We start from the raw sequence: 15324 nt of genomic DNA, 5'->3' as shown, positions 1-15324 counted from the left end.
TGCGTACTATTCACCACTAAAACTGATGCCTTCTGGTGAATATCCATGTTTTTTGATAGGGAAAGACTCCACATGTGCTTTTAAATAAAAGTACAGCACAGGGGAGCCTGGCCGGCCCTGTTGGTGAAGCGTCTGCCTTGGGCGCAAGTCGTGACCCTGGGGTCCCAGGTCGAGCCCCACGTCGGGCCCCCTGCTCAGCGGAGAGTCTGCTCCTTGCTCCGACCCTCACCCCACTCACCCCACTCGTGCTCTCTGTCTCTCTCTCTCTCTCTCTCTCAAATAAAGAATTTTTTTTAAATAAAAGTAAGGCATAAAGCTGGGGCTGTGAGGCAGCATCCCACGTTTGACGAGGCCCCTCGCGGCCCCGTGCATGTATCTGCACACCCGTGCACGCAGCGTGCTCACATACGAGCGTGATGAGCTCTCTATGTACATCCGTACTTAAAGGCCGGCCATGATTTAGATCAAAGCACTGATACCGTTTATCTCCTATAAGATTATGGGACAGAGAGGAGGAAATAGATGACACAGGGTCATTTGTCACCCCTTCTTTTTCTGATATTTGTTACTGAGATGGGTGTTGTATTTTCTACGACCTTAGTGAGTAAAATGATGAACGTCTGCGGTTCTACACGTGGGATAAAGATACAGCTGAAGTTTTGCATCAAAAATGAGGTCATTAAAAAAATTTTAAAAAATAAATAAGGTCGTGCTAAACAAGCAGGCACATTCAAAGATGATCGCATTTCTCCTTCATGAGCAAGAAAAAATGAACGACGAGTTTGAACCTAGTCGTTCTGGCTAAGTGAACCCGACAGGCCTCCCCGGACGCTTACCTGAATGGGACCCGGAGAGCGAGCTGAGGAGTCTGGCCTGTGGGTGTGTCCCGTCAAATAATTCCGCCAAATCGTTGAGCGCCGTCTGGAAATAGGCAAACTGTCCAAACACCACTGCAAAACAGGGGGGGGGGGTGGGTTGGCACAGCGTAGCTTTTTCAAAAAAAGAAAGACATGGAGATCGGTTGTCCTATCCATGGATTCCTCCAAAGGATCATGATCCTAAGAAACCTGTGGGAAATCCTGAACTGGTTTTCTCCGGTTTCTAAGAGTTATCAGTTGCTTAAACAATTTCATTTTGCTTCTTGATGGCTTCACACTTAATAAAAGGAATAAAATACTGTTCCCTGTCTAGGCTGAATACTACTTTTTTTAAAGTAATGAGTTAGGATAGGAGAAAAATAGCCAGACAGCGGCTCCATTTATTTAAGAGCAGTTAATGACATCTTTGAGGCACGAGGATCAAGGCACTTGTTGGTTTTAAAAACAAGCCAAACGATAAAAAGAAAAACTAAAAACATGGCAATTTGGCCAAGAACTTAAGATTCTTTACTTACAATTATCGTAAGGCCAAATTCATATGGACGTGATGCAGTTTATATGCAAGTCAGCAACATAGTGGAAAAACGAGTCATTGTTATTCCAATGCACAGTTTTATTTATCTCAAAAGTCATATAAACATCACGAACACGCCTTCTCCAAGTAAAACGGGGCTGTGCAGTTCATTACTTCAAATTTATTGAATTTTTTTGTACTCCAGTCAACAAGAGCCTTGACAACATTTAGAGACACTTGTGACTTAGCACGTAGGCCGGGGGCACATCACTCTCGTGTGTGTGGAAGGATTAAACTAGAATCACCCTACATGAGACATGGATGTGGGCATCTCCGTTATCAGGTCAGGATTCCAACAGAAGGATCAATGCAGGTGCTGGCAAAACGGAAGGGGTCTGGGTGTGGCCGCCTGCGCGTGTGTGTCCCGCATGTGCACACGCCTCTCACGTGTGTGTGTCGTATGCATCGTGTGCAGCACGGATGTCATAGGATATATGCGCAGCCACATACACGTATTTTGAGATTTTATGATTGGAAGAGTTAGAAGGAGGAAGAGAACTTCGTGATGTCAACATGGTTCTGGTTCCTACAATTCCTTTGTTCACAGCGCCCCCCCCCTGCCCCCCGGAATAAATCTTCATCATGTTGGAGGCAGGACACTTGTTTTTTTTTTTTCTTTTTTTTTAATGTTTCAAGAAACCTGTGTTGATTGATTGATTGATTTTAAGAGACTTTTAGAAGGCATCCACTGTATGCCAGACTCTGAAGATGAGCAGGACGGAGTCCCGGCCCGGGGCCGTCACACGCCAAGGTGCACAGCGCTCCCGCAACAAATGCAGACTGAGGGGCCAACGTGGGGCTTCCTGGGCCAGCTGCCTGGGCTGCCTTCAGGGCCGGGGCGGGTGGGGGGGCTGCCCCGAGGAGCGGACAGCTGCCAAGAGCAACAGGTGCTCACTGCTGTGGCCGCTACGGCTAGGGGCGACCGTGAAGAGGGCAGGGAAGGAGCTGTAGGACATGAGCCACGGGGCAGCCTCTCCTCGCTCGGGGGCCAGCGGGCTGTCCAGGTCGGACGGGGGACACAGCAGGATCGCTGGTCCTCAGAGCAGGAGAACCGAAACCCTGTCGTGTAAGAATGGGGTGCAGGCCATTTATTCCAGCAGGTGAACATGAAGGGTCAGATTCTGCCCGTGATGCATGTGGCCAAGGGTCTGAGCAGGCGCTCAGCCACAGAGGGGAGGAGAGCAATTACGGGAGCAAGGCCTCCGCAGCCCAAGGCTGTAGGGCTAGGAAGACACACCTAAATATGTGGGGTTTCCTCCTGGGCAAAACAGGGAGGGAAGGATGCACATCGAGGTGTTTCCGTGATCAGAGCTTTGTTTTAGGAAGGATACTTCGGTGATGCTTTTGGGTGAAAATAAGGAGAGGACTAGGATAAGGACTGGGGTAAGGCCTGGGGTAAGGCCCGGGTAAGGCCTGGGGTAAGGACCAGGGTAAGGACCAGGGTAAGGACCGGGTAAGGACGGGGTAAGGACCGGGGTAAGGACCCGGGTAAGGACCAGGGTAAGGATGGGGTAAGGACGGGGTAAGGACGGGGTAAGGACTAGGTAAGGACGGGGTAAGGACTGGGGTAAGGACGGGGTAAGGACTAGGTAAGGACGGGGTAAGGACCAGGTAAGGACCTGGGTAGGGATGGGGTAAGGACTGGGGTAAGACCCAGGTAAGGACTGGGGTAAGGCCCAGGTAAGGCCCGGGGTAAGGCCCAAGTAAGGCCTGGGGTAAGGACTGGGGTAAGGACCAGGGTAAGGACGGGCTAAGGATGGGGTAAGGACCAGGTAAGGACCTGGGTAAGGACGGGGTAAGGACAGGGTAAGGACCGGGGTAAGGACCCAGGTAAGGACCAGGGTAAGGACGGGGTAAGGACGGGGTAAGGACCAGGTAAGGACCTGGGTAAGGACTGGGGTAAGGACCAGGGTAAGGACGGGGTAAAGACGGGGTAAGGACCAGGTAAGGACCTGGGTAAGGATGGGGTAAGGACCGGGTTAAGGACCAGGTAAGGACTGGGGTAAGGACCAGGGTAAGGACCGAGGTAAGGACTGGGGTAAGGACCAGGGTAAGGACGGGGTAAGGACGGGGTAAGGACGGGGTAAGGACCGGGTAAGGACCTGGGTAAGGACTGGGGTAAGGACCAGGGTAAGGACGGGGTAAAGACGGGGTAAGGACCAGGTAAGGACCTGGGTAAGGATGGGGTAAGGACCGGGTTAAGGACCAGGTAAGGACTGGGGTAAGGACCGGGTTAAGGACCAGGTAAGGACTGGGGTAAGGACCAGGGTAAGGACCGAGGTAAGGACTGGGGTAAGGACCGGGTTAAGGACCTGGGTAAGGATGGGGTAAGGACCGGGTTAAGGACCAGGTAAGGACTGGGGTAAGGACCAGGGTAAGGACCGAGGTAAGGACTGGGGTAAGGACCGGGGTAAGGACTGGGGTAAGGACCAGGGTAAGGACGGGGTAAGGATGGGGTAAGGACTGGAGTAAGGACCGGGGTAAGGACCAGGTAATGCCCGGGGTAAGGACTAGGGTAAGGATCATGTAAGGCTTGGGGTAAGGACCGGGGTAAGGACCAGGGTAAGGACCGGAGCGGGTAAGGCCTGGGGTAAGGACCAGGTAATGCCCGGGGTAAGGCCCGGGTAAGGCCCGGGGTATCCCACGACCCTCCTGACCCGTCCTGCCCGTCGGGAGCCTATTTTCCCTGATGCCCCTTCCCACAGCGCGATGCACCCCAGGAGCTGCTGCGGGATTTAAAAGGTGCGCATTTCACGGGCTCGGATTTGTTTTATTCCTCTCGGCCCTTGTGACAACTGTTGAACCAATTATTGAATTAATTTATTTCCCAGGAAAAGAGTAAAAAAAAGTGAAGAAAGTACGAGATAAGACAGTATAGATTTTCACTAAATGCTCTGTATAACTCCTTTAATCTAAAATTAGGATTCTCTGCCTGGATTGGATGTGATCAATGGATATCATTAAACATTTCAGACTGGGAAGCTACAATCGCTATTTGGGATGAAGGTGCGACGACATTTTTCTGCTGAAAAATCCTAACTGCGTGGTGATAATTCAGTGGGTTTTGAAGCAGCAGCCCCAGATCGCAGGACACGGCTGCTGCATTCCACTGGGATAAATACATTCTGTCGCACGTCCGTGAGCAAAAATAAGAGGAATGTTCATGGGAGAGTAATTGGAGGATGTTGGGAGCACTCAGGTGGGCAGCGGGAAGGAACGGGGACAACCGAGGGACGCTGCTTTCGGAGCAGGTCCTGCACGAAGGCGAGAGCTGGGGGCTGCTCTGGGCCATGCCGCCAGCTTATGATGACAGGACGTCCTCGGGAGCCCCGTCCTGCCGGTGCCTGCCCTCTGCCTGCAGCACGCTGGCCCCTGCCTGGCCCTACAGCTGGGGCCGCCGCCGCCGCCTCCCGAGACGAGCCGCCCCGGCACCCATCGCCATCGGCATCGCCCGGGGCAGACTCCAATCGCGTGGGTCAGGGGCCAGCAGAGACGTCACGAGGGCCCGGGGCTGAAGCCCCTCGGGCGCAGTCAGCGGCGCAGCTTCCCATGAGCTCCCAGGGGCCTCGGGAGGAAAACCAGAGGGTTCACCAGAACCGTGTGCGCCGCCCGCCGCCTCCTGACCTGCCCTGAGCCTCCCTGCCAGGTGCTTGTGCCTCTTACAGGGTTTTCCCTCCAACAAGCGCTAACCTTAGGATTTCTGTACCTTTGCTTTACGTCTATGAGTGGGTGGCTGGTATGTGAATGTGAAGACCACAAAACACAAAACCACCCAAACCAAACCAAACCAACAAACAAAACTTAACTATGTAGAGTTTAAAATTTTACTATTGGGGGGAAAAAGCTAGTCTATAAAGTCATAAAAAGCTTCTACGTGGTTTACTGCAGGAGAGCGCTCAGAGGCTAAGTGGCTTTGGTGGCGCAGGGGAGACGGGGGCAGTGCAGGTGAGACGGGGGCAGCACAGGTGAGATGGGGCAGCACAGGTGAGACGGGGGAAGTGCAGGTGAGACGGGGGCAGTGCAGGTGAGACGGGGGCAGTGCAGGTGAGACGGGGGCAGCACAGGTGAGATGGGGCAGCACAGGTGAGACGGGGGAAGTGCAGGTGAGACAGGGGCAGTGCAGGTGAGTCGGGGGCAGCAGGCATCCAGCTGTGGCGGCAGGTGCACTGAGCCAGTCCTCCTGGGGACGCAGCCCCAGGACAGCCGGTGGTGCCCGGCAGCAGAGGGTGGGAGCAAGGCCACGGGAGGCCCCGGGAGTCTCACACCTCAGCGTGTCATCCCTCGGGGGTGGGGTGTCACCGACCCAGGGATTTTCATCATGTGTTTGCCGGGTGACACAGGGCGTGCCCTCATCCCCGCACGCCCACCCTCCCTGGGGAAAGATGCTTTCACAGGAAAGTAGAGCAAGGCCGATCGTGCTCTCTCCGAGTTTTCTGGATCCCACCCTCAGTAGAGTGTGTCCCAGTGGAGAGGGGCTTGCGGCGGGAGCTCCGTACCCCCAGGAGCCCGCTGCTGCGCTGCCACCCATCCCCTTGGACACGATTCTGCTGCATCAGGAGCCGAAGCACCGGGTTATCCGATGACACGGAACTTGGGGGACCAAGCGCAGCGACGAGCGAGCCCCGAGGGCAACTCACCGAACTCCTTGGGCACCGAGATGGAGTAGACGCACGTCTGGCCGGCCGTGTAGTTGTGCGGGTAGTTCGGTGACAGGACGACGCCCTCGGATCCCGTGTACTGGCCTCCGCAGGGAGCTGCAGGCAGAGGCGACCCATGAGCGCGGCAGCCAGGTGGCAGGGCGGCCTGGCCCGCGGGGGACGGAGGGGCGGTGGCGCTCACAGCCCGGGACAACTGGCCCGGGCTGCGCGCTGCGGGGAGTGCCGTCACCAGGGCCGCAGGTGCCACCGGGTGAGCAGCGCAGGTGGAGTCGCACGGGGTTGCGACGCTCCGGACCCTCCCGGGGCCGTCATCCTGCTCCTGTGACGGGTGACAGGGACGGTCTCCGATTTCTACTGCTTTGCATCACGACAGGGCTCGGGGGAAATCAATGTCTGCTGCTGTCCTCTGGCGGCCGCTCAACTTGGTGCCTCGCGGGGTTGGGGCAAGCGTAACACGCCAAGGACTGGGGTGTCCGAGTCTCTCCCTGTGAGCGTGGCTTGGGCCAACTGGGTCCCTAAGCAGGGGGTGGGGGTCAGGCCTGCACCTGTCCTGGTTTCCCTTCTGGTCACTGCATTCGCTGGGCCGTTTTCCGAGAAATCACCAGGGCACAGAAGCTCCACCTTAGCCCCGCCACCCTCGGGCCCCCAGGGCCCTGGGCATCTGCCCTCACCCCAGCCCCCCATCACCTCCGCCCGCCCGCCCGAGGGCCCGGCACTTCAGCAGAGAAAGTATCTATTTCTACGACTTGGCCTTCTCCGCAGGAGACTTCCCCAGCACTAGGAGGAGGCGGATGTGCCACCAAGGAGCGGCCATCAGCACACCGTGGGGTCCCAGGTGATGGGCTTTCTCCATAATTAGTAAAGCTCCTGGGAGTTCCCGACCCCAACATCGAGCCCCCCCACTTGGGGTTTGCGACATGCCAAAGCCGTAGCCACAATAGGGGGGGACCCGTGCGCCTCCCCTCCGCGTCGGAGCAAAGGAGCTTGTGTCTCCGACAGCTTTGACCTGTGATCAGCAGGTAGAGATTTTATTTGACTAAACTAAGCAGGGTCTCCGTGCTGATGTCTTAATTCAGAATGTTTTCATCCTTGCGATGCACTTCCATTGACATTTTTACGATTCTAAATAGAAAAATGTTATTTTAACTTCTTGATGTAAGTTAAACTCCCAAGCTGCAGACTTTGCGTGAAACGCTGGGTGACTCGTTCTACTAGTTTAGATAAGTTTCTGAATTTTTTTTTTCCTCCTCGTCCATATAAGCGTAATCGGAATATTTGGGGACAATTTTTTTCCTTAAGAGCTTAAAGCTCAAGTTTTACAAAGTAAGTCCCAATAAAGAATAGAAATTTATTCTTTTATAAATAGATATTTTTAAAATAAATAAATAGAAATTTATTCTTTTTTTCAAGCAGATAGTTGTGCAAATGCCCCCCCCCCTTTTTTTTCCATCTAGAAAACTCATCCAGTTCAAATTTTAAGGCACACATATAGAAATAAAAAAAGTAAATCATCTCTGGGGTAACATCTGGATGCCCAAATTATCAGACAGGCAGAAATCTTATCAAGGACACTGTCTGATGATTTTGTGAAAGAATAACTGCAAATATTTATTTTGTTCAAGGATAGGATGAAAGAGGAATATTTTATAACAGAAGACATTTAAAAAAAAAAAAAAAAAGAAGAAAGGAAGTGACCTGACATTTTAGGTCTACTGCTTCCTTGATAAGTAGTGTTATGCCTACATACGTTTGTCCTCAGACACTAAAGATAAGCACCAAAACTGTGTATTTCAAACATAACCAAACATTTGTGAAACTGATAAAAAATATGTTGAAAAAAAAATATGTTGAGAACTTTCACTTCATTCTCAATAATTATTCTGTCTATATCACTGTGTTGACCTAAGAAATAGATGGGTATGGGTTTTTCCGTAGTAGAAATTATTTAATATTAATGTGATGAAAGAAAAAATAGATTACGTGCTTACTCTTTGGTAATTAATATATCACACGGATCGTTTCCTAAATGAATAAAGAGTTGCAACAGCACCATTGTCGATGGCGACAAGAAACCTACTCATCCACCTGGTTAACTGGCATGTAGGTCTCATATGCAAAAGGCAAAAAAAAAAAAAAAAGGCAAAAAAATGCAACCAAGAAACAGAACAGCAAATATCCTGACCCACGAAAGGGGATCCAGACTGTTCCAAATTCAATTCTTACTTTATAGTACATTTCAGTGAAGAAAAACTGTAGGCGACAGATGAATCACCAAGAAAAAAAATCAAATCCTACATTGACAACACACCGGCCCAAACGCACTGCCTGCACCCCAAGTGTAAGAGCTGTCGAAACGTAGAAAAATGCAGCGGAAGTCCCCTGGTTTACTTGGTCATCTGCGGGATCCACAGAACCCGATTCGTGCATTCAATGTGCTCTTCTGCACGACAGATCCAGAGTTAAACTAGGCGGAAGGTAATTTCTGGTTTAATGGTTTGGAATTTTGAGTTTTACTGAAATGTAAACAAAGAGCATAAATAAAAATTTATGTTTTATGCAATTCGAGGATTGGTCAGTAGAAATTGTGCTTGACTTCACAGGTCTTCAAATACGGAAAAAGAAATAGTCCCCATGTGACTTTATTCATGTCTATTCTATGGCCGGACTGTTTACTATCATGCCCCCATAAGTTCAAATGGTTTTTTGTTTCGGGCGTAGTTCCCACAGTATTATTATTTAACGAAGTCTAAGTCTCAACTTCTGTCTTATTTTTCCTCGGGTCCCCATATATAATCCCTACAGAGATCTCCGAAGAGGGAGAGTCCAATACATATGGACACACCTGGGGGGTACAGATCATATAATGGAACACAAGAAAAAAAAATTAGAGTCGCACCTTTTTAAATGTCTATGTTCCTGCATTATGTAGGTGGCACGCCTGCTGGGAATGTGAGCGTGTGTGAATGCACTGGAGACACGGGGACTCCACGTTCAACTGTCACATGCCGACTGGATATGATCAAGAGTCTGGGATCATTGCCCTTTGTTTTATGAAAGCAATGGTGTGCGCCCTTCACACATAGGTTAAAATGTACATATAGCATCAAGATGTTCTATTTACGGAGCACCTACTTTGCTGGAGAGCCGTATGCGTATCCCATTAAATCCCCCAATACTGGCGAGGTCGGTGTTACCTCTGAGCACTGGCTGGTGAAGCCAGGACTTGGCCGCCTCTAGATGGGTGACCCCAGGGCCTCTGCTCCAGCCCCACTCCGGGAACCTCGTTCCCAAAGCATGAGGGTCGTCAAGCCCCAGGCGGGTAGCTTGTGGGCAGCCCGTGACCCGGGGCCGGGGCCCATGGGTGTGCACTCCCCGGGGCCTTCAGGCGCTAGGAGGCTGGCGGCAGCCAGCTGGATTCCACACCACCTCCAGGAGGCCCTCCTGCAGGACAGGTGTTGCCCACAGGACCCCACCCGGGTGGAGGCCCGAGCTCACACCTTAGCCTCCCGGGTGCACTGTCTGGAGGCCCTCGGCCTTCCCTCCTGCGAGTGGGCGCCACCAAGGGGGACTCGCAACATTTATGTCGTTAAATGTCCCAAAGCGACTCACACAATAACTTAAATATGTAGCCGTGCAGCAGTTTTCATTAAATAGATCCATGGAGGGGCACCTGGGGGCTCAGTGGTTGAGCATCGGCCTCCGGCTTGGGTCATGATCTCAGGGTCCTGGGATCGTGTCCTGCGTCGGGCTCCCTGCTCAGCCGGAAGTCAGCTTCTCCCTCGCCAGCTGCTCCTCCTGCTAGTGCTCTCTCTCTCTCTCTTTCTCTCACTCTCTTGCTCTCCCCCAAACAAATAAGCAAAATCTAAAAAATAACGGATCTACGGAAAGCACGGATTCATAAACTGGCCTTTTGATCATGATTTAAAAAACAAAAATAACTTACACTGCCTAGAGCTGAAGATCTACAAAATCCCCTTATAAATTTGCTTTTTATATATGCAGATTATTGTTTGCATATATATGTATCTATATCATGTGCACGATAAACATATATTTAATATATATTTAATATATATACATATATATTTAATATATATATTTAAATTACATATTAAATACATTTAATACATATTTAAGTCTTTGTTGAATCTAATATACTTTTTCTAATATATTCATTTAAATATTTTTAAGTATATTTTAATATATATTATATGGTTATATGTTTATATATTGCCTACACTATAAATAAATTGTATATATGTTTACTGTATGCTTATAGGGTTATTTCCCTTTATGTTTTTTTTTTTTCCCTTTATGTTTATAGGTGTGTATATATGCGTAAAGAGTTATTTACATATGTAATAAGTGATTTTCAAACTTTCAAATGCAAAAAGTAACAGTAAACATCAAAACAGAAGTTTTAGGTACGTTTTAAGAATTGGAGATGAATGACGTTTCTCAGGTCTTTCCAAATCTATGAGGTTCTCGGGAATTTTGTGAGCACATTATTTATATTCTATAAAGGGCACTTGCATTTTAAATGTAGTTAATATAAGATGTTAATATTGTGTGGGTAGAGTTTGGGGTTAAGTGCAACACATCTAACTAACCTGGTCCGTGAGTTCATCCTAAAATAACTCAGAAATCATTTTTTTTTTCTGCTAAAAATCATGGGGTTTTAGCATCTTCTTTTTATTGGGAATCATTCTGGGAGTAGAGGGTACAAGTCTCCCACTGGAGTTTTGTCTGGAGGCCCCGATGCACGCACGGACGGGAGTACCATGCACGGCAGGGCCAGCACCTGACAACCTGGGCTGCCTCCACGTCCCTGCACTGCCCTGGCTGCAGGGCGGCTCCGTGCCTGTTACTACGCGGCCTTAAGAACGTGATGCCTATCCACAGAGTGACGGCAATTGGTACTTGGGCGGGGGGGATGACACATAAATCTATAGAGAGCAAAAGACAGAGACAGAGCGGGAGAGACCCAGGGAGACCCAGGGACACGACAGAGTCGGAGGCAGAGCAGGTGCAGCTAGACACCGGCGGCAAGCAGCTCTTAGGGACGCTGGGCCTAGACTCCCCAACCCAGAGGTCGGGGGTGCTGGACAAGCCAGCAGAGACAGGGATCAGCCTTCTTTCAGAGGTGCACACAGGGGCCCCTACACGGGCATGTCGGGTGGCCGAGCATGGGGAGGACCTGGTCCATGCAACAGGCCAGGATGGGGAGGACCCTCAGCCCAGAGCAGACAGAGCGGTGATGGGTGGCGGCGTTGGGAGACGAGCCGCGCCCTCACCCAGGGGGGCCCCAACCCCATACCATTGCAGGAAGGCAGCGCACGGCTCCAGGCGGGCTTCCCGTCCGCTCCGATCACGCATGTGATGGACGAGGGGTCGACGATCTTGTAGCCGGAGTCACAATGGTAGGTGACGGTGGAGCCAAGCTTGAAGTCGACGCCAATCCTTGTCCCGTTCATTATGTTCCCGGGGTCGAAGCAGGCTTCCCGCGGCTTCTCTGTGGAAGAACAGAGGCCAGCTCCGTGAGGCCAGGAGGCCACCCCTCCGTTGGGCTGCTTACCCTTCTGTGTAGGGCCTCGGACGACACTGGGGGATGAGAAAGGCTCGACGAGTACCCCTAGGCCCACCCATGACCAAGTTACTAGTTCATCATCAAGTTGGCATTAATAGTGGTATGTCCAAAAAATGATGGCCACGTCAACAGCGACCAGTCAATAATTAAATATCATACAAGAAGAGGAAAAACTCCTGTTTAATAAAATCATCTTTTTTTTAACCACGTTACTCAAGGATTGCTTTGAATTACTTTCATCGAAGTTAAAAAGAAATACAGACTTACTTTCTAATGCATCCCCCCAACACACACACACACACACACACACACACACACACACACACTCTGGATTACAGCACTCAGCCAAGGACACCGACTCTGGAAAAGTCGAGGTCATTTTCGACCCGTGTGCTCAGGTCACATTCACGTGAAACCACAGCATACGTAGGGCAGCGGGGAGAGAGGTCGGCCTCTCGGGAAGGCCGGCTGGGTCCCTGGGCACTAAGCGCACCGTCGGACCCCGGTGGCCACGGGCAGGGGGAGGCCAAGCAAGGGACGGGGCCGGTTCCTGGGCTCCCACTGCGCTTCCCGAGGCCAGTGCACGCTCCCGGGGAGGCATCGACAGGCCCACGCCCAGCATCTGCCCACCCTGCCTGCAGGAGCTGTGAGCCCAGGGCCCTTCCACCGCCGCCACCGGGCCGGGCGCTGTGGGCTGTACCTCTGCTCCTCAGTCGGTGAGGATGGTCGTCGGCCTCCTTAAATCTTGGGAGTCTGAAGCTCAAGAGAAGTTCAAAACATTCACTGAAAACCTGTCTTTTCCCAAATATATATACAAAACGGTCTTGTTTTGTTTTTTGTGTTTTTTGTTTTTTGTTTTTTTGTCCCCTCTGAGACTTGTAGGTATATGGTTGATTCCATTCAACTTTTGGTAACCTTAGTATTTTAAATGTCTTTATATTCAATAGATCTCCTAAAATACCCCTGTATGTTTTCCTGCATATTCCAACAAATGTATCGTTACATCGCCCAGCGTTTCGTCTCATGAACTGCTTCTTGCTTATGCAAGTCAACAGCCTAGACGCCATCACCTAAGATCCTGGTGATGCCGGAAGGCTCTAGAAGTGAACTTTTGTAGATCTTCACGTGATCGATAGAGAAGTTACCTGAGATCGTCATCTTCAATTTTTAGCTGAAAGTCATAAAACTACAATTTGACTTCTGAGAGAGAGAGAGGGGGAGAGAATGGGGTCGTTCACATCAGTTCATGCGCAAGGACAGCTTGAGTGGATAAAATGAGACTGTTTTTGCTCTTTCCTCTTGGCTCGACGCTCCTTCCCACTGCAGAAAGTTTATACCTGTCAGGTCCTTCATTCGTTGTACAAAATCCAGGGCTGACCACCCATATACAGGATCTCTGAAAATTATAAGCAGTAGACTGAATTTTTTTTGGCTGGGATCAATGCTGATCCCTATTTAAATGGTTTTTCTTACTGATTGTCTATGTGTTGCTCATTACTGATTCTACAAACTCACCTTTGGAGGAAGGGCATCCTGAGAGATTGTGCAGATATACATGAAAGGTGAATGATGAAATGAGCTTTTTTTTTTTTTTTGAAATGAGCTTTGAAAACTGTGCACTGTACAATCTCTCAGGAATGGATGAAAAAAAGAGGGAGGGAAGAAAAGCACAAAGGTTGGGAAATTTTGCAGGAAGAAAAAGGAGGCCTGTTAACTATATTTATTCCATATTTTCTATTATATTTATAATGACCTTTGTGTCAACATCAGTCAAACAGAGCTCTCTTTGGCCATTGTTGACTTAATCTCATGTGGATGTGGATAAAAGAGAGGGTTGGTCAGGAAGGTTTCCTGGAGGACATCATGCCCCTGGGGTCCTGGAAATCAAGCCCCAAGTCAGGCTCCCTGCTCAGCAAGGAGCCTGCTCCTCCTTCTCCCTCTGCCTTTCCCTCCTGCTTGTGCTCTCTCACTCACTCTCAAATAAATAAATTAAATCTTAAAAAAAAAAGAAACAGAAGCTAAAAATAACTTCAATGCCCTCAAAAGGAAAATACATAAATAAATTAGGATATAAACCATACAAGAAAAAAAAATCTCGATTCTTAAGACTCTCCTATGCTAATTTAATTACATACTTTGGCTAAAATGCAATATATATTAAAATACAATATATTATTTTATTATATACTATAATATATATTATTATATCAGTATACATCAGAATATAACACTATATATTACATATTATCATAATATATACTATATTATCACATCATAATATATTATCATATATATTATATTATTATGTGTCATACTATACATTACATATTATGTTTTTATAAATATTGCATTTTAACCAAAGCATGTAAATGAATGCAAATGTCTATATAAATAAATGTATATTATATGAGTGTATAATTCATGTTAACATAAACGATAGTACATATTATTTTGTGTAAAATGATATAAAACTCTTTGCACGCTGCTCTACTGCTGGTACTGGAGCCCCTCCCTGAGAATTCTGTATTGTTGGAACCACTACTCTCATCATTTTGTTGAAAGCGGGTTTGGATATCTTGAAGGGTAGGTGATGTTCTGTTAATTCCTTGTAGCTGCATAAATCCCATATAGGGCCTAGAACATTTATTTTAGGCAGGGAAGGAACGACTGGAGAAGACCGCAGGCACTGAGGGGTCGCCCCACTCGCTGTTTCCCGCTGTGAGCACAGCGCCCTGAGGGTCTGGAAGACTCGAGCCCTGGTCCAGGCTGTACTGTTCTCTTCAAACACAGCAGCCGCGTCCCCAGGCCCCCAGGAAAGGCTGCAACCGCAGATAGCACCACACCCTACGAATACTTTGTTTTGTCCTATATGCACGCCCATGACAGTTTAATGTATAAATGAGGCAGGATAAGAGATTAGCAACAATAACTAATCGTCAGAGAGGCCAGTTATAGCAATACGCTGTAGTAGAAGTTCCGTGACTGTGGTCTACCTCCCTCGAATGTCTCCTCGCCCTGTCCTCACCCCTCCTCTTGGGACGATGGGAGACGTGGCAGGAGAGGCGAGCGGCCTAGACGTGGCGACGCAGCTCAGGCTGCAGGTGACCCGAGGCTGCCGCCCATGGGCGGGGCATCTGCTCCAGGACAAGGAGCTGCCGGGGCACCCGGACTGGGACCCGGGAAGCACCCAGAGCCAGGGGACTGCCATCCAGGCCCGTTGCCTTCTCAGCCTCTTCAATCACGTTTTGCACCGACCTCTTTCAGTCTGCTTTACCGCCCCTGACACGACTGTCCGCTCGGTGTCACCCCCCTAGGCGCCCGACGGCTGCGCTTTCCTTCGTTTCTCCAGATGCACGGCGTCCTAACCCTTGCTGCCATTCATCCAGCTGTCGGCTCCCGGGGTGTAGCCACAAATCACAGATCCCGTTTCTGCTTATGTTTTGTCACCGTTTCTAACGCAATGACTTCATGCCCTGCGGGGTTTTGCCCTAGTCCTCGTCCCTTCTCCCACAGGGGCCCGTCTGCGTGTCCCTGCCCAGGGGCCAGAGGCGGCGGCTCAGGGAGACAGCTGGAACACTCCTGCACAGGATGCCGGAGAGCTTGGCTGCTTCTCAGCCCCTCCGGGTG

General features: G+C 49.8%; 1 protein-coding gene across 1 annotated transcript in view; it reads right to left on the bottom strand.

Moving 5' to 3' along the window:
* Positions 1 to 15324, bottom strand: part of CSMD1 (CUB and Sushi multiple domains 1) — a 1877909-nt gene that overhangs the window by 225105 nt on the left and 1637480 nt on the right. Inside the window, exons 30-32 of the mRNA XM_041753151.1 lie at positions 11428 to 11622; positions 6090 to 6206; positions 837 to 950 (exon numbers count right to left, since the gene is read on the bottom strand). Coding sequence (XP_041609085.1) covers positions 837 to 950; positions 6090 to 6206; positions 11428 to 11622 — 426 coding nt within the window. The remainder of the gene's footprint in view (positions 1 to 836; positions 951 to 6089; positions 6207 to 11427; positions 11623 to 15324) is intronic.

This window comes from Vulpes lagopus, chromosome 4 (genome assembly GCF_018345385.1).
Source record: "Vulpes lagopus strain Blue_001 chromosome 4, ASM1834538v1, whole genome shotgun sequence".
NCBI lineage: Eukaryota > Metazoa > Chordata > Mammalia > Carnivora > Canidae > Vulpes > Vulpes lagopus.
Note: the sequence above shows the minus strand (reverse complement) of the source record. Positions and strands in the feature narration are given on the sequence as shown.